Source organism: Trichechus manatus, unplaced genomic scaffold (assembly GCF_000243295.1).
Source record: "Trichechus manatus latirostris isolate Lorelei unplaced genomic scaffold, TriManLat1.0 scaffold00187, whole genome shotgun sequence".
NCBI lineage: Eukaryota > Metazoa > Chordata > Mammalia > Sirenia > Trichechidae > Trichechus > Trichechus manatus.
In genome coordinates, this window is record NW_004444123.1 from 4,701,487 (window position 1) to 4,724,743 (window position 23,257).

Below are 23,257 nucleotides of genomic sequence, written 5' to 3' on the forward strand. Positions count from 1 at the left end.
TTTTTTTTTTTTGTGAGTTAGGGTTTTGTTCTACAGTTTTCTCCAGCTCTGTCTGGGACCCTCTGTTGTGATCCCTGTCAGAGCAGTCAGTGCTAGCAGCTGGGCACTATCTAGTTGTGCTGGACTCAGTCTGGTGGAGACTGTGGTAGTTGTGGTCTGTTAGTCCTTTGGACTAATCTTGCCCCTGTGTTTTGGTTTTCTTCATTCTCCCTTGCTCTAGATGGGGTGGGACCAGTGGAGTACCTTAGATGGCACAAGCTTTTAAGACCCCAGACGCTACTCACCAAAGTAGAATGTAGAACATTTTCTTTATAAACGATGTTATGCCGGTTGAGCTAGATGTTCCCTGAGACCATGGTCCCCACAGCACTCAGCCCAGTAATTTGGTCCCTCAGAGAGTTTGGATGTGTCTGTGGAGCTTCCATGACCTTTCCTTGGACAAGCTGTGCTGGCTTCCCCAGTATTGTGTACTGTCTTACCTTCACCAAAGTTACCACTTAACTATTGTCTGTTTAGTGTTTTTCCCTCCTCTCCCCCTCCTCCCTTGTAACCATCAAAGATTCTTTTTTTTTTTTTTTTAATTGTACTCAAAGATTCTTTTTGTTTGTAAACCTTTTCATGAGTTTTTATAGTAGTGGTCTCAGACAGTATTTGTCCTTTTTTGATTGTTATTTCACTCAGCATAATGCTCTCCAGATTCATCCATGTTGTGAGATGGTTTGCAGATCCATCATTGTTCTTTATCCTTACGTAGTACTGCATTGTGCATATGTACCATAGTTTATGCATTCATGGGCATCTAGGTTGTTTCCATCTTTTTACTATTGTGAACAGTGCGGCAATGAACATGGGTGTGCATATGTCTATTCGTGTGATGCCTCTTATTTCTCTAGGATATATTTGTAGGAGTTGGATTGCTGGATCATATGGTATTTCTGTTTCTAGCTTTTTAAGGAAGTGCCATATCGTTTTCCAAAATGGTTGTACCATTTAGCATACCCACCAGCAGTGCATAAGAGTTCCAGTCTCCCCGCCGCCTCTCCAGTGTTCATTTTTTTTTTTTTTTTTTTTGATTTGTGCCAGTAATCAGCCGAAAATTTCTTAATTAAAAATGTAAGATCCTTAAAATCAGGGAAAAGCTGCCTTGGTTAAAGGGGTTTTAATAGCAAGAAAAAAATCAGCAGAACCCTTTTCTAAGATGAACTCTTATGAGGAGCTCCCCTGTATCATGAGGAGCTCCACTATCTTGAGGTGGCTGTGGGGAGTGAGAAGGGAAGGAGGGAGGCTGTGGGAGAGGAAGCAGGTGGGCTCCAGGTCTCCCCATTCCTGTCATCCAGAACCGCTCCACAGAAGTGGCTTAACTTCTGTGTTTACAGCAGTGAGTGAGATGAGGATGGGGTAAAAGTGAACGCTGATTTATAATCAGCCTCTGATTTTTAATTGAACTTAGACATTTGGGAAGCTAGAAGCTTCTTGGTAGAATCCTGATGTTTGAAAACTCATGCTCAGTTTTTTCTGTGAAGTAAATTTACCCTAAAAATGAGGAAACGACGTAGAACTATTGTTGATTCCCTTAGTGTGTTACATACATGTTTTGGTGCAGCGACTTTTCATCTGGACGTTTTTATTTTTATTTAACATCTTTATTAGTTTTCTAATTTAAAAATTAGCAATGCTTATATATTTTTGCATTGTTTGAATATTTTATTATAAAGTAGAACTTTAATGGCTCTGGGAACCACCTCCCAATGATAATCAGTATTAATAGTTTGGAATTCATTCTTCCAGATTTTTTTCAATGCGTAAACTAACAGATTTTATTCCTTTGTCTAAAAGATGGATCCTACTATGATGCTGTTTTGTGATTTGCTTTGTTCACTTGATAATGTGTCTTTCTGGGTTAGCATATATAGTAGGTTCCCTCCATTCCTTTAATGGATTTATATTATTCCATTATATCATAATTTTCTCATCTGTTGGCAAACATTTAAATTGCAGTAAACTTCCTTTATACATGTATCTTTGCTTACTGGACAAATGTTTCTGTAGGATAAATTCCCAGTAGAATTTCTAGGTCAAAAGTTATGACAATTTTATATCTTAATGAATATTTGGAGGCTCAATAAAATGTTATATCAATGTTCTGGTTTTTGTAGGAAATAAACTTAGCTCTGAATCTTTCAGAAGTTTTAGTTAGATGATGTGTCATCAATTTACACAATTTTTTCTAATATAAGCTTTCTAGTAACGTAAAAATCTTTACAATGACAGCTTTGGAACTTTTTGTTATTACAGTGATGGAATGGGGGGAAGATGTCGAAGCAATTTCAAAAGATGAAGCAGTGATGCTGGTGAATCATCAGGCAACGGGCGATGTGTGCACGCTGATGATGTGCCTACAGGACAAGGGACTGGTGAGCTCCCTGAAGGTGGCGAGTGGGCAGCCGGGAGGGAGAGAAAGCTTTTCTCCTGTGCTGCGTGTCATAAAGTTACTTGGTTCCTTTGATTTTTTTTTTTTTTCCTTAAAAAAGAATCATTTCAAATCTCTTAGTACAGTTTGGATCATATGTTTAGGTTTTAATGTGTATACTTTTCCTGAAAATCTAGAAAATATTAAAAAAAAACAATAATTCTAAGTGGGAAATTTAGACCCTTAAAAAAAATTAACTGGGATGAAAACAAAGTTAATATGATTCGGATTGGGGGCTGCCTCGAGGTGAAGTGGTAGATTTGGCGGTTTCAGAACTACAGACACAAAAAGCGTTGCTAGGATAGGAGAGGGAAACTCGTGACGTAGGTGATGTTGGGGGTCTTCAGCCGGAAGAGAACAAGGGAGATCGGAAGGGAAGGCATTAGGCTCGTCTTAGCCAGTGTTACTGTGTTTGAACTGTTAATTTTACATTGCTTATATTGATAACTAAAATGTATCTATAAATTGGGTGGATTTAAAATAATTTCAGTCTTTAGCATTATTGCCACAGGAAAAGTTAAATAGGTTATATTCATAGCAAAACAATAGGAAGTGTATAAAATTAGTGGAGTTAATATTTGACCTATTAGTAAAGATACAAATCCACAGATGTTTGCTAAGTGCTTAATGTTCATGGTTAGTGATGTTAGATGCATAAGCCACCACTATTCTCTAAGGAGCTTGGTGGGAGAGTGTCACAAATAATGCTTTACTGCAAAGTGAGAGAGATTCAGTGGAGAGTGAGCTTACCATGGACTTGATCAATATAGAAAACTTTGTGGAAGGGGAGAGGACATAAACTTGGCCTTGAAGGATGCTTAGAATTGAGTTAGGCAGAGTGGTGAAGCAAGGGCCTTTTTCCTTCGTGGAACAATCTTTGCAAAATCACAGAGGCAGGAAGGAGCCTGTTGTGTTTACGCCCCACAGATTTCTACTCAGTAGGTCAGTGTGGGGTCAGAAAATGAAGTGAGATTGAAGGAAAATAGGTTTGTTTTGATTATTGAAGAATCTGTTTTTCTTGTTTATGTGAAAAGCAGAGAGGCATGATCTTGCTGGAATATGGAAGAAATTCAGTCCTTTTTTATGTTCAGAATCTTGAATTGTTAAAAGAACATCACCGTGTAGATATGTTTGCAGTTTATAATATTTATTACCTAAATCCATGATGTTAAAAATTTTATAAAAAAGTTTATTTGACTTTCTATCAACCAGAACCCCCAATTAGCTAGCACTTATTCTTGATACAATTACATTTATAGTGATTGTTCTGAGGGCTTACAATGTAGTTAAGTGTTTTTTGAATATAAAAAAATGGTTAAATTGTGAGTATAAATATGTCTAACTGTATTCTAACTCCGTTTGGGCATAGATGGTAACTGCATTAAACAGCATATTAGGTTATTTGAAGTTCACCAATCACATAGACAGAAGGAAGATTGGTTTATTCCCTTTTGTAAAGTGACTTGAGTTACTTTGTGTACAATTCATTTTTCTGTCCTGAAAAATTCTGTTTTTATTTTCAGATTAGTTAATGCTGAACATTTTTTATAATGCTTTGATATTACTGAATAATCTAAAATCTGAAGAATTTACTGTCTTCTGTCATAAAGGAATAATTGAGAATACAAGGGTGCATTGTAGTCTCTGCCACCTCTCTAATAAATACAGGGCAGTATAAATTCATAGTTACAAGTAGGAATGTTCATTAGATTTACTGTATACTCCATGGGTACGTTCAAAGAAGGAAGGCTAATGCTAAATTTTGGGGCCTTAAAAAAAAAAATTAGTTTGATGGTGATGTGATTGTAACATTGCTTACTGAATTCAGGAGACTTCTTGGAGCACATGTCAGTGTTTTTCAGTGGGAGCGTTGTTGGCATTTTGGTAGGACAACACCATTGCTCTGAATATCCTGGCCTCTGCTGGATGTGTTACATCCCTGGCTACTACCTACTAAATGCTAGTAATACTCTTAGTCATTGTGACAGTCAAAAATGCCCTTACAAGTTTACAAACTTAACCCAGTGGAGAACCATCGACCTTACACCAGTTTCAAAAGGACATAAAGAGTGGAGCCCTTGTGGTGCAGTGGTTAAGAGCTTGGCTACTAACCAAAAGGTCAGCAGTTCGAATCCACCAGCTGCTCCTTAAAAACCGTAGGGGCAGGTCTGCTCTGTCTTGTAAGGTTGCTATGAGTCGGAATCGACTCGATCGCAATGGGTGGGTTAAAGTATGAAGTTTTACTTCTGTCAAGAGAACTTCGTTAGATGTTTAATAAACATTTGTTGGCTTGTACACATTTCCCTTGAAATAAGTTGGAGAGGGCACAATTATCCATATAAATTTCAGATATGAGAATTATCCATAAAAATCTCAAGAAGATAGATAGGCTATGGCTATTATATTTGTTTTAGATGACTCTTCTAATTGAAGAGATAAATCCGCATAAGTGTATCTTAAGGTTAACATAAAAGCCGATTATTTTAGTGTTGGTATTTTAAAAACAAAATCCAATAAGTGGCAGCTAAACTTCACACTGTGTATAAAGCTCTAAAATGTTGTATAGGTTGGAATTCACTTAATTTTTGTTTGTTTTCTAGGACATTTTTCAGCAAAGTCTATTAAGTTCAAATCATTTTATTTAAACAAAGTAGTCGTGATTGCAAAGCAAAACAAGATTGAAAAATGAGATAGTGGTAGTTATTTTATCCTGTGTAAATTGACTTGGGAAATCATCAGTTCTTCACTGGGCATATATCTTCATTTGTAAAAGTGATTTAAAATAGTAAAGCTGATGACATAGGCGTTGTGTAACTGAACTATTTACTTAAAAATTCAGGCAGAAGCTTTAATATTCTCTCTGGGCTTTTATAATACTTTTGTAAAAGCAGCCTATGGGTATCAACACTTAGCTTTTTCCTTATGTATAAGTTCACATATTTTAATTCTTAGAGATGGTGTTTACATTTATTCTCACCATAGGAAAACAAAGTAGACCTCTGTTGCATTCTTCATTGAGGTTATAGCTTTCTCTTTGTTTAGGGCTTGGAATAAGGAATGCTGTTTCCTCAGCAGGGAAGAACAATTAACCAATCCGTTAAGTAGACCCCAGTTTACACTTACTTTTAGTTCTAAAATTTGCTTGAAATAACGTTTTATCTGCTCTCGTTACGGGTATTAACACTTACTAGGAATGGATAATATGTTTGCATTTAACAATTGAGACTCTATGAGTATTTTTACGCTGGCAAAGAATATGGCCTTGCATAAACTAACAAATATTCTTTATAATAGGATTTAAAAATGATTTATTAAGTGAATAGCTAAATATTCTTTTATTTTAGACATTAGCTTTTGATATCTTAACTATTGAGGTTAAATATTGGATTGTAAATATAAAGTTTTAGTAGTTATTAAGTAAACGTGGTTATATTGTTTCAAAATAATTTTACAAGTTCTGTTAGAGTTATTGGAGCCCTGGTGGCCCAGTGGTTAAGAGCTATAGCTGCAAACCAAGAGGTTGGCAGTTTGAATCTACCTGCTGCTCCTTGGAAACCCTGTGGGGCAGTTCTTCTCTGCCCTATAGAGTCGCTATGAGTCACAGTTGACTCAACAGCAACGAAACTGTTTTTTGTTTCTTTTTTTGTTAGAATTACCAGAAAGTTTGTTCAAATTTAGAACAAACTTGAAATCATTGAGTCTAAATCTAAGAAGTTAATTCTGCTTCGTAAATACAGTGGTGCACCTGTAACTTGGGGTTCTGGGACTTGGAATCGAGACCTGTAACTTCTCAGTTAGACTCCGTTAGTAACTGTGCTTTGTTTGTAGAAATAGCATCAGGTTTAAAATATTTAGATTAATTAAGAACATGCTTGTGATTATATTTAAAATATGGAGCCTTGGCTAGACTGTAGTCAAGCTTCTTCTAGCCAATATTTAATTATTTCTTGCTTTGAACTATTGTAGGTTGTTGCTCAGATGATGTGGTTGATGGATCATATTTTTAAGTACACAAACTTTGGAATTATTTCTCTAATTCATGGAGACTTCTTTATAAGACAGGTAAGTGATGAGCACTTTATTGTTTTTTGTGAGGTGCTAGCCTTGTCAAACACTGATGTCGATTGTAAAACGAGATGTAACGGAACCGCAGATAATGGGAGAGTCAGTTCTAGTTTCTCGAGGGAACGTGTCCTCTGAGTCTTTGTTCCCGAAACATTTCTTTCAGTCTGAATTTGAGTATACGTAAGTACTGAAAGGCTGGTAATGCAGACATTTCAACCTCCACTCTCCTCCTTCATCAGGAGAGCATACCTCAGTTTAGTAAATATTTAGCAAGCATCTGTCGCATACCCCAGCTATTCTGCTTCTTAGCTATGTGAATTGGACAAGTAAATGATACTCAGTTTTCTTATTTTCCAAATGAGAATAGTAGTACCCTCCCTTCTTGGGTCATCGTGGGGGTTAAATGAAGTAATACATGTATAAAGTACTTAGAACAGTACCTGCTACCTTCTTCATCATTTGTATCTTGATCACCACCACCATCATCTATATTATCACTGTTATTTTCATTTATTAACCATTCTGGGCTGCTAACCAAAAGGTCGGCAGTTTGAATCCACCAACTGCTCCTTGGAAACCCTATGGGGCAGTTCTGCTCTGTCCTATAGGGTCGCTATGAGTCAGAATTGACTTGGTGGCAGTGGGTTTGGGTTTTTTTTGGGTTGTATGATTCAGAGGATAGCTAAATTAACAGGCTGTTCTCCATTCTTGGGAGTCTGTATTCCCCTAAAACCCAAAACCAAACCCGTTGCTGTCGAGTCGATTCAGACTCATAGTGACCCTACAGGACAGAGTAGCACTGCCCCACAGAGTTTCCAAGGAGCGTCTGTTGGATTCGAACTGCCAAGCTTTTGGATAGCAGCTGTAGCTCTTAACCGCTATGCCACCAGGATTTCCATATTCTAGTAGGGAAATTATTACATAAAAAGAGGAAATGTTTTGCACATCAGATTTCTGTGAATCCAGAAGAACTTTAGAGGAAAAGGTGATTGATGCAGGCATAATTTTAAAGAATGGGTATAGGTTTGATAGAGGATGGTGGGCTAGGAAGAAGTCCCAAGCATTAGGAATAAGAATTAGGTGTAAGAAAAAGAATCATAAAAAAAAAAAACGTTGCTGTGGAGTCTGTTGACTCATAGCGACCCTATAGGACAGAGTAGAACTTCCCTGTAGGGTTTCCAAGGAGCACCTGGTGAATTCAAACTGCTGGCGTTTGGATCAGCAGCCGAACTCTTAACTACTATGCCACCAGGGTTTTTCTATCAAGTTGGCACTACATTACAGTATTTCCCTGATATGCTGCTAATATCACACAATTTATTTTCTCAAAAGGGGATAACTTAAATATGGTAGGCAAGGCTTTTTAATGTATGGCAGTGCCACACTTATATGATGTTCATATATTTAGCAACTTCAACCTGAGTTGTACAGTGCATATAATAAGCACTTAATGCATAACTGGTGAATTGAATTAAGCGTCTTGTAAGAACCACAAATTCAGAAATAAGCTGGAAATAAGCAGAAAAAGTTCTGAACTCTGAAAATAGCTTCCACAAAACACATACACTTCAGTGTTATGTACAGAACATATTGACCTAATTTGTTCACGTGCCATAAGTTATCTAGTTTCATCTGGAAACACTCCTTGTTGTGCCCAAGATAGTCTGAGCAAGAGGTGAATAACAGTGATGGTGGAAGGAGGCACTTGGACTGTAGGAGGGAGTAGCAATGGGAATTGGCCACAAGGAAAAGACAAAGTAGACAGTAATCGGAACAACTTAACAAACAGCCTAGCCTGATATCTCAGAGCATCTCTGGTGAGTAAGACAACAGAACCACCAGCTGGAAAGCCCGTAAAGATTTCAGCCTTGGAAACCCTATGGGGCAGCTCTACTCTGGCCTGTAGGGTTGATGTGAGTTGTAATCGACTCGGTGGCACATAACCACAATACCAGTAGTCTAGGGGTATTCAGTGGAAAAACTAGCTGAGCGCTTCCATCATGAGAGTCTGAGGAAATTATTGAATTTGTAGTGTAGTTCAAGGGAACCTGTGAGAGCTGGAACTTGATGGGACTGCCTTGTTTTTCCAGGTCTCGCAAATATTCCACCTTTGACCGGGTGCAGTCTTATCACTTTGTTATCTCTCTCTATTAGTGGAAAATATTTGAGTTTTCCTTCTCTGACACGTTTCTACCTTACACAGGTTCGGGCTTTCACAGGTTTTACTGTATAACAGTTGACCGTAATGGTGATCCTTAGACATCAAAGAAGAGGCTAAATTATACTAAACTATCAGTATGCTTTGAGGGGGTGAAAGGAGAAAATTATGTACCCCAAAACATTTTCCTTTTTATTACAAAGTAGAGTTTTGCATTCTTAAAGACTGCATTTGAAAGTATCTGGGAGAGTTGCAAATTCATTTCTAAAGAGTGAGGCTTTTTCCCCTGATAGATTAATAATAAAAATTTGTGCCAGTTGCAGGGGGGATGGAGAAAAATTATTAAAGTAAAAAAAAAAAATCTTGGGACTTTACTTCTAATAGACCATTTTGATGAGATATTTCTAAGAATAGTAAAAATATTTTACATGTAGTCTTGGGAACTTAATAGCTAACTTAATCATAATCAGTGCAGTTCAGTAAACCAGTTAAGAAAATGCCTAACTTGTGTTGTAGAGGAAAAACATCACAAAGTTTAGTAAAGCAGAAAGAAAGTTTTGTTCGGCATGTATGCAAAAGGACAAAAGCGGGAAGCGGCCAACCATGCAGCCAGAGCCATGTCTGCCCGAGTCTAAGGAAATATCACAGAACAGACAAAAGTGGGAAAATGGACAAGCATGTTGCTTGAGCCATGTCTCCCCGAGTCCAAAGAATATTACAGAACAGGCAAGAATGGGAAAACGGACAAGCATGCTGCCATAGCCATGTTTGCCCGAGTCCAAAGACCATTACAGAATCATCAGTATATATCAGCATTACAAATGGGCAAAACCATTGAGGGCTTAGCCTTTTCAGATTGGCTAGAAACTGTGATCCTATATTTTGAATTGTCTTTCTTAACAATCGTTGGTACAGGTTTCAGTAACGTCAGGAGGGTCTTCATTGGTCCAACAAATTTCTATTCACTAAATGCTAATAGAAAAAGAGTAGAAAGTTTTTTGTGTTCTGTTTGCTTGGCTTTATGTGAAAGTTTCCCTAAAAGATATTTTCCAAGAGCATCTTAGCTATTGTCTTTATACCTCAGGGCCCAGTTGATGTGTCCTTGTGAGTCCTTGTGAGCCCCTGTGAGTCCAGCTCCAGCTGGGTCACATTCTCTATGCTCAAGGAGAGGGAATAAATGATTCCAATATTATTTTCTAAATCACTTGTTTTGCATTTGGAATATATTTAATCTGAAGACTGAAAGCATACTGATTATTTTTGGGAGCTTTTATAGTTGTGTTGGCTGGAAAATTATTAGCAAATTGATCATACTGAAAAAAGAACCCATGTGAAAACACAGTTGTGGGTTTGGGTTCTTCCTACACATTTTCCTGGATTCCTCTTTTCAGTGTCCAAGTCAGCTTCTTTCTCCTCTTCGTCACAGCTAAGATCCCGTTCATCGCAACATTCCGTTAGCGTCCCCTTCAGATCTTTTCTGAATTAGCACTTTATGCCAGTGCATCATGGTCAAATCTCATCACATTCACTTGTCCAGACCGTTCTTATTTGGTCTCTGCTGTCCTCTCCAGTTCCATCTTCCTGTCATCGTCTTCCTTGTTCATCATGTTGCAGCTACACCAGCCTTTAACACGTGAAGCTAATTGCCACCTGAGGTCATTGGCCCTTTGGTTCTCAGTGCCTGGGATGCTCTGCCTCTCATCTTCACACAGCTTATTCCCTCGCATGACCCCCTCCGTGCTCTAATGCCACCTCCTCAGAGCAGCTGTCCCTGGCCTTCCTGACCCTCTCTATTCTCTTACTCTTTTCTTCCTGACACACATCTCTAATTGAGTTTACACTCCTTATTTACTATCTTTGTCACTAGAATATGAGCTCCAAGAGGGTCTCTTATGTATCCCTGTATCTCCAGTGCCTGGCAGTTAGTAGGCACTCAGTAAGTTGTTACTGAGTTGACGAATGAATGGATTTTCAGGAGCAATCAGAGCAATTTGCTTTTCCTTCAGAAAGAAAAGAGGTTTTGTAAGTGCTAGCAACTTCTGTATTTTTTGCTGTTATGGTCAAAAGGGGAACCAAGTGGGAAAAAAAATTGGTATTCTATTCTGACTGGGTTTTAATTTAGAAGCTGTTATTTCTGTTTAATTTTATGGCATTTAAATTTCATATGTACCTGTGCTTATCATATGTGTGTGTACCTTCTAGGGAAAATCTCATCGTGACCAACAGCTACTGCTTCTCAAGAAGCACCTAGAAAACAATTACAGGAGCAGAGATCGAAAATGGATTGTGTTGTTCCCAGAAGGGGGCTTCCTCAGGAAGAGGCGAGAAACAAGTCAGGCATTTGCCAAGAAAAATAACTTGCCCTTTCTTACACACGTCACCCTGCCAAGGATTGGGGCAACAAAAATTATTTTGAATACGCTTGTAGCACGCCAGGAAAATGGAGCTCCAGCAGGAGGAGATGCTAAAGAACTAGGTATGATGATTTTTAGCATTTTTTCCCTTGTGGGAATGAAAAGATTTTCTGGAGTTCCAGAAGATAACATTGTTGTTATTTTTTATATTCATAGTTTTTGTCAAATAGAAATAGTGCTCAGGGAGAAGGTAAAAATATAAGTAATTTTTTATTTTTATATTTACAGAAGTAATCCATGCTTACACTAATTTATTCACATAATACAGAAGTGTATGAAATAACGGTGTCTTTCCCCTACCCCAGCTACTGGTATACTCCTGGCCATTCCCACTGCTGTAGCAAACATGCCTGTAATTACATCTTTATGTGTTTGTGGAACTATTTCTGTGGTATAAATTCCTAGAAGTGGAATTGCTAGGTTAAAAGATAGAGGTGTAGAAGTGGCTAATAAATCCTAAAAAACTAACCGTAGATATGCCAAGTGGAAATAATGATGTTATTTTTCACTTAGTCAAATTAAGGAAGTGGCTTTGTTTGTTTTTAGTATGGAGAATCAATTCAATGCAGTTGGGTAGTGTTTATTAAAAACCTTAAGAACAATGATGAATGGCTCAGTGGAATAACTACTAATACTTCTCAAAAGAAAGTAATCTAAAAAACAAGTAAAGAAGTTTATGACAGCATTATTTATAATAGCGAAAAATTAGAAATAGATTTAATAGCCAGTAGGGAGAATGGATAAGTAATTATCAAATATCCTCACAACGGAATACAATACAGTCATTATAATGGTGGTCATGGAACATTCTGGCTTAGAAAAATGCTTATGCTGTAAAGTTAACAGGAGCCCTGGTGGTGCAGTGGTTAAGTGCTTGACTACTAACCGAAAGGCTGGCTGTTGGAACCTACCAGCTGCTGTGCAGAAGAAAGACATGGCAGTTTGCTTCCGTAAAGACGACAGTTCTTTAAAAACCCTATGGGGCAGCTCTCGTCTGCCCTGTAGGGTGGCTTTGAGTCTGTATCAGCTTGACAACGAGGGCTTTTATAATATTAATGGAGGGTGGGGGAGCACACAGCTGTGAAAGCAGCTGAGCTCGAATGTGTCAACAGTAAGGCAGTGAGGAGTGAGTGAATATTCACAGAGACTGCTTCTCTGGGACGGTTTTTCCCCATTTCCTAATACTTCTCTGAATTTTTTCCCTTTTTTTTTTTTTTTTTTAATTAATGAGCATGTATTGCTTTTATGGTCAGGACAAAGTAAACCACACGCAAAGAAGCAAGTATTTTGGAGCATAGCCTTGGATGTTTTAGAGAAAATAGTTGCGCCAACAGATTGAAGGCAGTTTTGAACAAGTTTATCTAAGACACTACTGTGATAGTTTGGTGATAAGTTGTAAGTTAAACAGCTGAAAGAAATTCACTACCACATTTCCTTAGTAGCATTTTGCCATTTCTTCTAATATTCTTTAGGGAAAAAAATTGAAGTGTTGCACCCTCAGAAATACGTGTTTTTGAATGACGGTCAGGACCAGACATAGGAATAACGCCTGTGAGACTGCACTGAGCTTGCGTTTCTTTTTCTTCTTTTTCAAGCAGTTGCTTGGCAGTCAGCTCTCTTCATCTTTCATCATCTATTAAAAAGACAAATTGAAAGAGTCTGTTAATAGCAAATGAAAGTTTAGAATAGCTTCACTGCTGGAGAGACACGGTGGCATGTCAGTCAAGCCGAAGCTTGAAGGCACAGGTCTTCCAAACAGGACTAGTTGTACTAACAAAGTCCGCTGTGTTTTACGTAGCTCCCCCAGACAGTGCCCTGTGGGTCTGAATCCCACAGGTGGGGCAGTGGTCGTGCTGATTGTACAAGAGTGAAGAAAATTTATTTTCCCTTTGGAGGGAAGACATTTCTGTTCTGGTCATAAAGCAAAGTAGTTTGTTATTTGTTCTGTTTTAGTTCAACATTTTTATTATAGCTGCTCAGGAAAATCGTAAGAAATTCTAGAAAGTTATAGACCAGGAAACTAGTTTTATCTGAATTTTCTAGTTTCTTCTCTGCAGTTTGCTATTTTGCATTTTATTTTCTTTAGTGTTTATAGTCACTTTTTTTTAGTATTTTATTCTATGTGTTTTAATATGTGATTCATAGACACATACTAAAATTAAGTTGTATCTGATTAACTTTAAAAGAGTTATGTAGTATTTTTTATTATATTATTTAACATATTTTGGACTGAACTCCGGAGATTTTTCCCCGTCGTTTTATTATAAAAAATTTTCAAACATACATAAAAGTTATAAGAATTGTACGGTGAACATCCATGAACTGACCGACTACATTTTATAATTAACATTTTACTGTATTTGCTTTATCACGTCTCTCTCCATCCTTCTGTGGATCCATTAATACATCTTTTCTTTTTTTTTGATGCATCTCAAAATACGTTGCAGAGACATCGGTATACTTAACCCCCAAGTATCTCAGCATGTACACTGATAATTTTTTAAAGTATTTCTGTAAACTCTGTTCCTTTAGCAATATTTTTTGTTGTTTTGTGTGTGTGTGTGTGTGTGTGTGTGTGTGTGTGTGTGTATATAACTTCTTTTATGGTTCCCCCCCGTCAGGAAGTTGTTCTAAAATCTTTAAAAAAAAGAAAAAAATTAAAGCCAGTTTTCAATTATTTGACATACAAAAGTAATCTATCATTGACTCATGCATATTTGGGCCTTTTGCTTAAAAATAAGTTTCTTTTTTAGGAATCTCTTAGGTACGTGAACTGAGGGTAGATAATGGCACCTTGAGGTCTTGCTGTCAGCGCTCGCTGTGAGGTTCCCCTCTTAGGTTTGCTCAGCGTCGGACTCTGGGCTGGAATGAGAACAGGGCACGAGGCTGCCTGTCCGCTCTCCCCAGCTGTAGTTACCTGCTGTACCTTCCAAAGGGTGTGGAGGCTTAATGCTGTATTGTAGGTAGATTTTGTGAAAACTGGGGGAGTTTTTTGTTTTGTTTTAAACAAGAACAGCAACTAAAGATTATGTATGTCAATAAAATGCTTAATTTTGTTGCCTTATTCTAGTGTTTATTTATGTTACCCAAGTATTACAAATCTTGGTCTTTGTATTATGTTATATTTAGTGAGCAGATTTGTTTTGTTTTGAAGGCTTGAAGGCTGTTTTCCACTTTTTCATAGGCCATTGTTCTATATGAGTGATAAAAATACAAACTAGACCTTAACAGTGCATAATTGTATTGTAATTGTATTGACTACTTGAATGATGCATGTCCAGCAAATAATAGTGCTGTTATTTGTTAATTTGTTAGAGATTTGTCCATTCTGTAATGTAATAGGAAATGCTTAATTTCATCCTAAATGCATTATATACAATAGTAGCACCAAAGTCCATCCTGTTTTCTTAAAGCAGAAGGCATATCGATGTTTTGCACTGCTCAAGTAACCTATACCATGTTATTTGTTGTAAATAAAATAAAAATTGACCCAGTTTTAAGTCATTTTTTTCTTTGTTCTTAGACAGCAAATCACAAGGCCTCCAGTGGGTGATAGATACTACCATAGCTTATCCCAAAGCTGAACCGTTAGATATTCAAACCTGGATCCTTGGCTACCGGAAACCAACAGTCACACATGTGCACTACAGGTGGGAGTTCTACACCAGTACTCGGCATGTATCCTATATAAAGTGCCACCTCAGGAAAGTGTGCATATTTTAACGTTTAATTTTTCAGCGGACAGCAGAAAGTAGTTGGCTCAAAAATAATTCTAATGTTGAATTTGTAATATGAAAATTTCATTTAAAGTTGTTACTTTTACTGAGTGATAAAGACCTCTAAAAATGGCATTCTAGAGCCACTATGATTATTTGATTGCTTGACATTCTTGAGTAAAGTAACTTAAAGGACAAACATCAAGGATAAATTTATACTCACTTGGGTTAAGTAGATGCATATTAATGGAAGTAAAATTGTTTTTAAATCATTAAGCCACATAAGATGGTAATTTAGATATAACATACTTTTAAATGTTAATATTTTAATGTGCCTTCTGTCATTTTTGCATAAACAATCACAAAAGCATTTCTTGAATATATACTCTGTGCTAGCTTCTTGAGGTATTTTTATGTAAATTTCTTTTTTTAAAAGGACTTTGTGTAAATGTATGTAGGTATTTCTATCCAAGCATGGTGCTGATGAAACCTAAATAGATTTGGTCTCTTTATAGGCCATTTAACTTTATTCCGTGGTCCGAGCCTCAGCCCATGCCAGATAACTTAACCAATGTGAGGCATTGGTCCCAAGGAAGATCCTAGTTGCTATAAAAGCCCTCAATTGAAGAAGAAAGCTACTCAAATTATGTCCCCATTGATAGAAGAAAAGTAGCGTATTTCCATCCGTGAAAACCATCAGAGTTTTACAAATATGAGAACAGAGTTGGAAGAATTTTAAACTTAAATATTATCGTTTGGGTTTCTGATATGTGAGGGATGACTACAAAATAACAGTTGATTCTAGTGTGTAACTTACATTGCTGAATTATGAAGTTCATATGTAAGATAAGAAAGTTACTCTTGATGACGGTTTTCTAACACTATTCCACATATTTTGTCCATTTTATTTAATTTATTGAGCACTTACTATGTACAAGGCCATGTGCTAGGCTCTGGAAGAATTTCTCTCAGGACAGTTATATTTTCTTATATATGAAGCATATCTAGCCTTCAGTAAGTTTTTAAATTCCTATCTATAAATCAAGCTCAATTCTGATGCCTAAGCTGGGAATACATGACTCTTGGATTTATGTAGATAGATCTGCCTAGCCGATTATAACCAACGAGAACTGAGACAAGGAGGAAAACATTCTATCGTATAGACATTCTGTTAGAATTGACTATGCTTTTCTGTTTTAATCAATCAGTAGAGGAAATTTTATTTTATAGATACTTGGGAAAAAAAGAATAGAATCATAAGATATCTTAAAAATTGAAGACATTTTTCATTTTCATCAAAATTACTTTAAAAGGCACAAGTGCAAGGCTGTTCAGTTCACTTGAGCAGAGTTCTTAACCTGGGTCTCATGGATGGACCTCAGAGAGTATTTGAACTAACTCTCTGTGCAAAATTTTATGTATGTTTGCAGTTTTCTGCAGAGAAAATTCATAGCTTTCACTCTATTCTTATAGGAATCTATGACCTAAAAAAAAGATTAACGACTCCAAACGTAGAGATCAAAACCAAATAGTGGTTAGTAGATAAGGAATGGCTAATTTGATGCAGAAAAATACTTCTATTGAGAAGCTTCTCAAATATGTTTCTTTATAGAAACTCTGTTACCAGACACGGACAGAATAAATAAAATCCCAGTGTGTTAGATTATCAGAGATTAAGTTATGATGTAGAATTATACCCCAAAATATTAATTAAAGTACAATTCATGCCCGATTATTTATAAATGTACACACGTGCATGTGTACATACATCCATACATACCCTAAGGGTCTTGGGACAGGTGAGGAGATATACTTTCCTTTTCTTCTTTTGCTTCCCAGAAATGTAATAGAGATACTTGCCTCACCAACACTAGGAAAGGGGAAGGACCTGCATTAGAGAGGAAAAGCAGGACAAATGAAAGGGGCAAGAGAGAACATAGGTGTCCTGGTATACCTGTCTTACATCAGGATGGTTTTGAGGTTTTGCAAGAAGCTTGTGAGAAGGGACACGGGCCATGTCCTTAGCAGCTCCCAGGAATAAGTGTTTATCAGCCGTAGATTGACTGAGTCCTCATGCATTGTTCTAGACCGTCAGGACACCGTGGGGGATAGGGACAGAAAGATTGGTTTGAGTTCAGACTCTCCAGTTGTTTGGTAGTATTTAAAAATTTTTAAACAAGGATCAGATATTTCCAATTAAATAAGAGGTTTAAGTACAGCGTTAGAAGCCTTATATACACAAATGTTAATAGTATAACTGGGGTTAGGTCCTTTTCTCTTTTAATGTGGGGAAGTTGTTGAGAAAAACTGGCCAGCATTGACTGCTTAAAGTGGGGAGTGGGGTACCCCAAAGGATAGGAAAGGGTGGTCGGGAAACTGAAGTGGGGAGTGGGGTACCCCGAAGGATAGGAGAGGGTGGTCTGGAAACTATGAAGTGGGGAGTGGGGTACCCCGAAGGATAGGAAAGGGTGGTCTGGAAACTGAAGTGGGGAGTGGGGTACCTCGAAGGATAGGAAAGGGTGGTCTGGAAACTATGAAGTGGGGGGTGGGGTACCCCGAAGGATAGGAAAGGGTGGTCTGGAAACTGTGAAGTGGGCAGTGGGGTACCCCGAAGGATAGGCAAGGGTGGTCTGGAAACTGTGAAGTTCACTGACAGGCAATGGCGTTTCGCCTAGTGTCAGCTTACTTCCCTTCGCCTAAACCCAAACCAAACCCACTGCTGCTGAGTTGATTCAGACTCATAGCGACCCTATAGGACAGAGTAGAATTGCCCGGTAGGGTTTCCAAGGCTGTCAATCTTTATGGAAGCAGACTGCCACATCTTTCGGCTAGTAGGTTCGAACTGCCGACCTTTTGGGTGGCAGCCGAACACTAACCACTGTGCCACCAGTGCTGCTTATCATCACCTGTAGGTACATTTTAAAAACCACTCATAGAGTTTTTTTTTTTTTCTGCACTTATCTATAATTTTATGTTTAAGTGCGGGGGGAGAAAAACAAGTTTCTTGCAAAACCTCACAACTATCCTTAAAACTCTCACAAGCTCCTTGTAAAACCACAAAACTATCCTTATTATCTAGAACATTAATATTAAGCCATACGGTACAAGCCAGTTTTGCTTCACATAACAACACAGAGGATTTTTTTTTCTTTCTAACCCTAGCTGACTTTTAGTTCAAGGGATCACTGAGTGATTATAGTACAGCTGGACGAGTTAATGCCACTGCTGGCTTTTCGGTACAGCCTCGGAGAGTCAAGGTGTTCATTACGTTCAGCATTTATCAGACCCCACTTAGAATATTTCACGTGTTTTAATTTCTCCATTTTAAAAGAAATAATAGTGGAAGGTTCCGTTGTTGTTAGCTGCCATTGAGTCAGTTCCAACTCATAACGACCCTGTGTACAACGACCCCATGTACAACGACCCCGTGTACAACGATCCTGTGTACAACGATCCCGTGTACAACGACCCCGTGTACAACGACCCCGTGTACAACGACCCCGTGTACAACGATCCCGTGTACAACGATCCCGTGTACAACGACCCCGTGTACAACGACCCCGTGTACACGACCCCGTGTACACGACCCCGTGTACGACGACCTGTGTACGACGACCCTGTGTACGACGACCCTGTGTACGACAACCCTGTGTATGACGACCTGTGTACAACGACCCTGTGTACACGTAAGGAAACTCTGCCCAGTCCTGCGCCGTCCTCACAGTCTTGCTGTGCTTGAGCCCGTTGTTGCAGCCCCTGTGTCAGTCCATCTCGTCGAGGGTCTTCCTCTTTTTCCCGGACCCTCTACTTTACCAAGCATGATGTCCTTCTCCAGGGACTGGTCCCTCCTGATAACATGTCCAAAGTACGTGAGACAAAGTCTCGCCATCCTCATTTCTAGGCAGCATTCTGGCTGTACTTCTTCCAAGACAGATTTGTTCCTTCTTCTGGCAGAAAGTTACAAAAAGAGCCAATATAGATGTTTTCCTTCAAATCCTTGGTCAGATCAAATCAAAGCAAATTCAGAGGTGGTAGTTATTAATTGAAACTTAGACTTCTAAGAGAAATTGCAGGTTCAGAGTACAAACAGGTTAAGGAGAAGTTTAACAGTTCCTAAGTACTAAATCTGTAATTAGTTTCTGTATGTTTGAGGTACTTGTCTCACATTTGAGGTAAATTTTACAGAGGGCGATGACTGTCCTCTCCTGTGTGGTACCTCTTGGTACCTGCTGAGAGCCGTGGACTCTGCCTCTGGAAGGCTGGGTGTATACCGTATTCCCATGCTGTGACATTCCTTCCCGTCAGAATTCACTTGGGAAACAATACAACTGAAAGTTTATTTAACATTAATCAGTGGTTGGGCCATTTATTATTTCCTTAAATGATATATTTCCTTACAAATTATACTCAAGGCTGGCAAATAAGTTTAGCTCCCTGTTCTGTGTCTCTTTTCATTGGAATATAATGTGACAGATGAATGAGCTCTCTGCGCAAGGACAGTGTTTTCCCTACAGAGGGACTGCCTTTGTCTGTGTTACTAAGTGTTTAAAAAGCATTTCCTCTTTATTTATGTAGGAAAAGGATATCTAGATTGCCAGAATGTGCAGCAGAATGTTCTAGATTCTAATTTTCTGTACTGACTCTTAGGAAAATAGTATAGGAATGCAATAGCTTATTTTAAGAGCTCCAAAATAAACTCTTTTCTTCCAATAGCAGTTTTCTACATTGCTAACTCACATCTTACTTCTTAGGCTTCTGTTGATTTTTGAGGTTGATGGAAGAGATGTAGCCCACATGTGCATATTATTATATGTTGTGAAATACTTTCCTAAAATAGCATGTAAATAAGAACATCTAAATTTGTGGCAGAGTTACATACTAGGTCCTATCTTACAAGTATGTAGTGTTGTCTTTCAAACATTGAACTTTTAAGGCACGTACTTGGAACTTATTCCTTAGGAACCTTGTGGCAAATGATGGTTAAGTGCCCAGGCCACATTTCTAAGGACACCTGATGCACACCCAGCTCCCCAGGCAGCCCATCCTAGGACCTTGGGGGCCACAGGCTGCCCCTGCCTTCAGTGAATTAATTGTTGTGAGCACCAAGTGATATGCTGGCAAAAAACTATAAAGCATCTTACAAATATAAAGTGCTATTATTAAGATATATAACTGTTGTTAGGTGCCTTCAAGTCAGTTTTTGACTTATCATGACCCCATGTGACAGAGTAGAACTGCCTCATAGGATTTTCTAGGCTGTGATCTTTACAGGAGCACATTGCCAGGTCTTTTTCCCGCGGAGCTGATTGGTGGATTCAAACTACCAGTCTTTCGGTTAGTAGACGAGTGCCTAACTGTTGTGCTACCAGGGCTTTTTTCAAGATATATAATTAAGATATATAAAGTATGTATGAATCATGGATGAGACCAGTGTTTGTAAATCAGCATTCCCCATATATTGGATCTAAGCCATTTATTACTTTAAGAGAAAAGATATCCTTTCTTATTCTGTCCTTCCCAATATTATATTGTGTTTAACCTGAAAGCATTTTCATTAGTATGCATACATTATTGCTTTTTTTAAAAAAAATTAAGCCTTGATTTAAAATGGCAACTAATAGAACTATAAAAAACATTTGAAGGGACAGAACTTTCCCTTCCCCCTACTGTCAAACTAGAACACAGCTTATCCATGTTAAATGAGTAATGGGCACAGTGCACTGCTATTAACAGTGGTTAATAGGACAATTAAACATGATCAGTTGGTTTTCTGTTTTTCTTATGCTTTAAGTGAAAGTTTACAATTCAAGTTAGTTTCTCATAAAAAAATTTATACACACAATGATATGTGACCCTACTTGTCTCCCTATAATGTGACAGCACACTCCTCTTTTCCGTCCTGAATTTCCTGTGTCCATTCAACCAACTCCTGACCCTCTCTGCCTTCTCATCTGGCCTCCAGACAGGAGCTGCCCATTTAGTCTCATGTGTCTACTTGAGCTAAGAAGCACACTCTCCACCGGTATTATTTTATGTCCCACAGTCTGATCTAATCTTTGTCTGAAGAGTTGGCCTCGGGAATGGTATTAGTCTTGGGCTAACAGAGAGTCTGGGGGCCGTGTCATCCAGGGTCCCTCCGGTCTCAGTCAAATCATTAAGTCTGGTCTTTTTACTAAAATTTGAGTTCTGCACCCCTCTTTTATCCTGCTCCATCAGGGACTCTCTGTTGTGTTCCCTGTCAGGGTGGTCATTGGTGGTAGTTGGGCACCATCTAGTTCTGGTCTCAGGCTGATGGAGTTTCTGGTTTATGTGGCCCTTTCTGTCTCTTGGGCTAATACTTTCCTGATGTCTTTGATGTTCTTCACTCTCCTTTGCTCCAGGTGGGTTGGGACCAATTGATGCATCTTAGATGGCCGGTCGCTAGCTTTTGATACCCCAGACACCACTCACCAAACTGGGATGCAGAACATTTTCTTGATAAACTTTATTATGCCAATTGACCTAGATGTCCCCTGAAACTATGATCCCCAGACCCCTGCCCCTGCTACGCTGTCCCTTGAAGTGTTTGGTTGTATTCAGGAAACGGCCTAGCTTTTGGTTTAGTCCAGTTGTGCTGACTTCCCCTGTAGTGTGTTGTTCTTCCCTTCACCTAAGATAATTCTTGTCTACTATCTAGTTAGTGAATACCCCTTTCCCTCCCTCCCCACCCTCATAGCCATCAGAGAATGTCTTCTTCTGTGTTTAAACCTTTTCTTGACTTCTTATAATAGTTGTCCTATATGATATTTGTCCTTTTGCGACTGAATGAATTCACTCAGCATAATGCCGTCCAGATTTCTCCATGTTATGTTTCAAGGATTCATCGTTGTTCTTTATCATTGTGTAGTATTCCATTGTGTGAATATACCATAATTTGTTTATCCATTAGTCTGTTGATGGGCACCTAAGTTGTTTCCATCTTTTTGCTATCATGAACAGTGCTGCAATGAACATGGGTGTGTATGTATCTATTCGTGTGACAGCTCTTATTTCTCTAGGATGTATTCCAAGGAGTGGGATTGCTGGATCATATGGTACTTCTATTTCTAGCTTTTTGAGGAAGCGCCAAATCAATTTCCAAAGTGGTTGTACCATTTTACATTCCCACCAACAGTGTATAAGTGTTTTAGTCTCTCCACAGCCTCTCCAGCATTTATTATTTTGTGTTTTTTGGATTAATGCTAGCCTTATTGGGGTGAGATGGTATCTCATTGTAGTTTTGATTTGCATTTCTCTAATGACTAACGATTGTGAGCATTTCCTCATGTGTCTGTTAGCAGCCTGAAAGTCTTCTTTGGCGAAGTGCCTGTTCATTTTTAATTGGGTTGTCTTTTTGTTGTTGAGGTTTTGCAGTATCTTGTAGATTTTAGAGATTAGACCCTGATCGGATTTGTTGTAGCTAAAAATTTTTTCCCAGTATGTAGGTTATCTTCTTTTAGTGAAGTCTTTTGGTGAGCATTTAAGTGTTTGATTTTTAGGAGCTCCCAGTTATCTAGTTTCTCTTCTGGTGTTGGTACATTGTTACTTATGTTTGTATATTGTTACTTGTATTCTGTTTATGCCATGTATTATGGCCCCTACTGTTGTCCCTATTTTTGCTTCCGTAATCTTTATCATTTTAGATTTTATGTTTAGGTCTTTGATCCATTTTGAGTTAGTTTTTGTGCATGGTGTGCGGTTTGGGTCTTGTTTCATTTTTTTGTGATGGATATCCAGTTATGCCAGCACCATTTGTTAAAGAGACTGTCATTTCCCCAATTAATAGACTTTGGGCCTTTGTCAAATATCAGCTGCCCATAGATGGATGAATTTACATCTGGATTCTCAGTTCTGTTCCACTGGTCTGTGTATCTGTTGTTGTACCAGTACCAGACTGTTTTGACTACTGTGGTGGTATAATAGTTTCTAAAATCAGGTCATGTGAGGCCTCCCACTTTGTTGTTCTTCTTGAGTAATACTTAACTTATCCAGGACCTCTTCCCTTTCCATATGAAGTTGGTGATTTGTTTCTCCATCTCATTAAAAATGCTGTTGGAATTGGATGGATATTGCATTGTATCTGTAGATCGCTTTGGGTAGAATTGACATTTTCACAATGTTGTGTCTTCCTATCCATGAGCAACATGTTTTTCCACTTATGCAGGTCTCTTTCGGTTTGTCTTTTCCATCTCTGGTTGGATTTATTCCTAAGTATTTTATCTTCTTGGGGGCAATTATGAAAGGTATTGATTTGGTGATTTCCTCTTCGAAGTTCTCTTTGTTGATATAGAGAAATCAACTGATTTCTGTATGTTTATCTTGTATCCTGATAACTTTGCTGAAATCTTCTATTAGTTCTAGTAGTTTTCTTGTGGATTCTTTGGGGTTTTCTGTGTATAATATCATATCATCTGCA

The 23,257-nt window shown here is 38.2% G+C and overlaps 1 protein-coding gene across 1 annotated transcript in view; it reads left to right on the forward strand.

Annotated features, from left to right (window-relative positions):
* LPGAT1 (lysophosphatidylglycerol acyltransferase 1) overlaps positions 1–23,257 on the forward strand; it is a 100,249-nt gene that overhangs the window by 51,897 nt on the left and 25,095 nt on the right. Inside the window, exons 2-5 of the mRNA XM_004387542.2 lie at positions 2,296–2,414; positions 6,437–6,532; positions 10,896–11,169; positions 14,631–14,757. Of these exons, the coding sequence (XP_004387599.1) occupies positions 2,296–2,414; positions 6,437–6,532; positions 10,896–11,169; positions 14,631–14,757 (616 nt within the window). The remainder of the gene's footprint in view (positions 1–2,295; positions 2,415–6,436; positions 6,533–10,895; positions 11,170–14,630; positions 14,758–23,257) is intronic.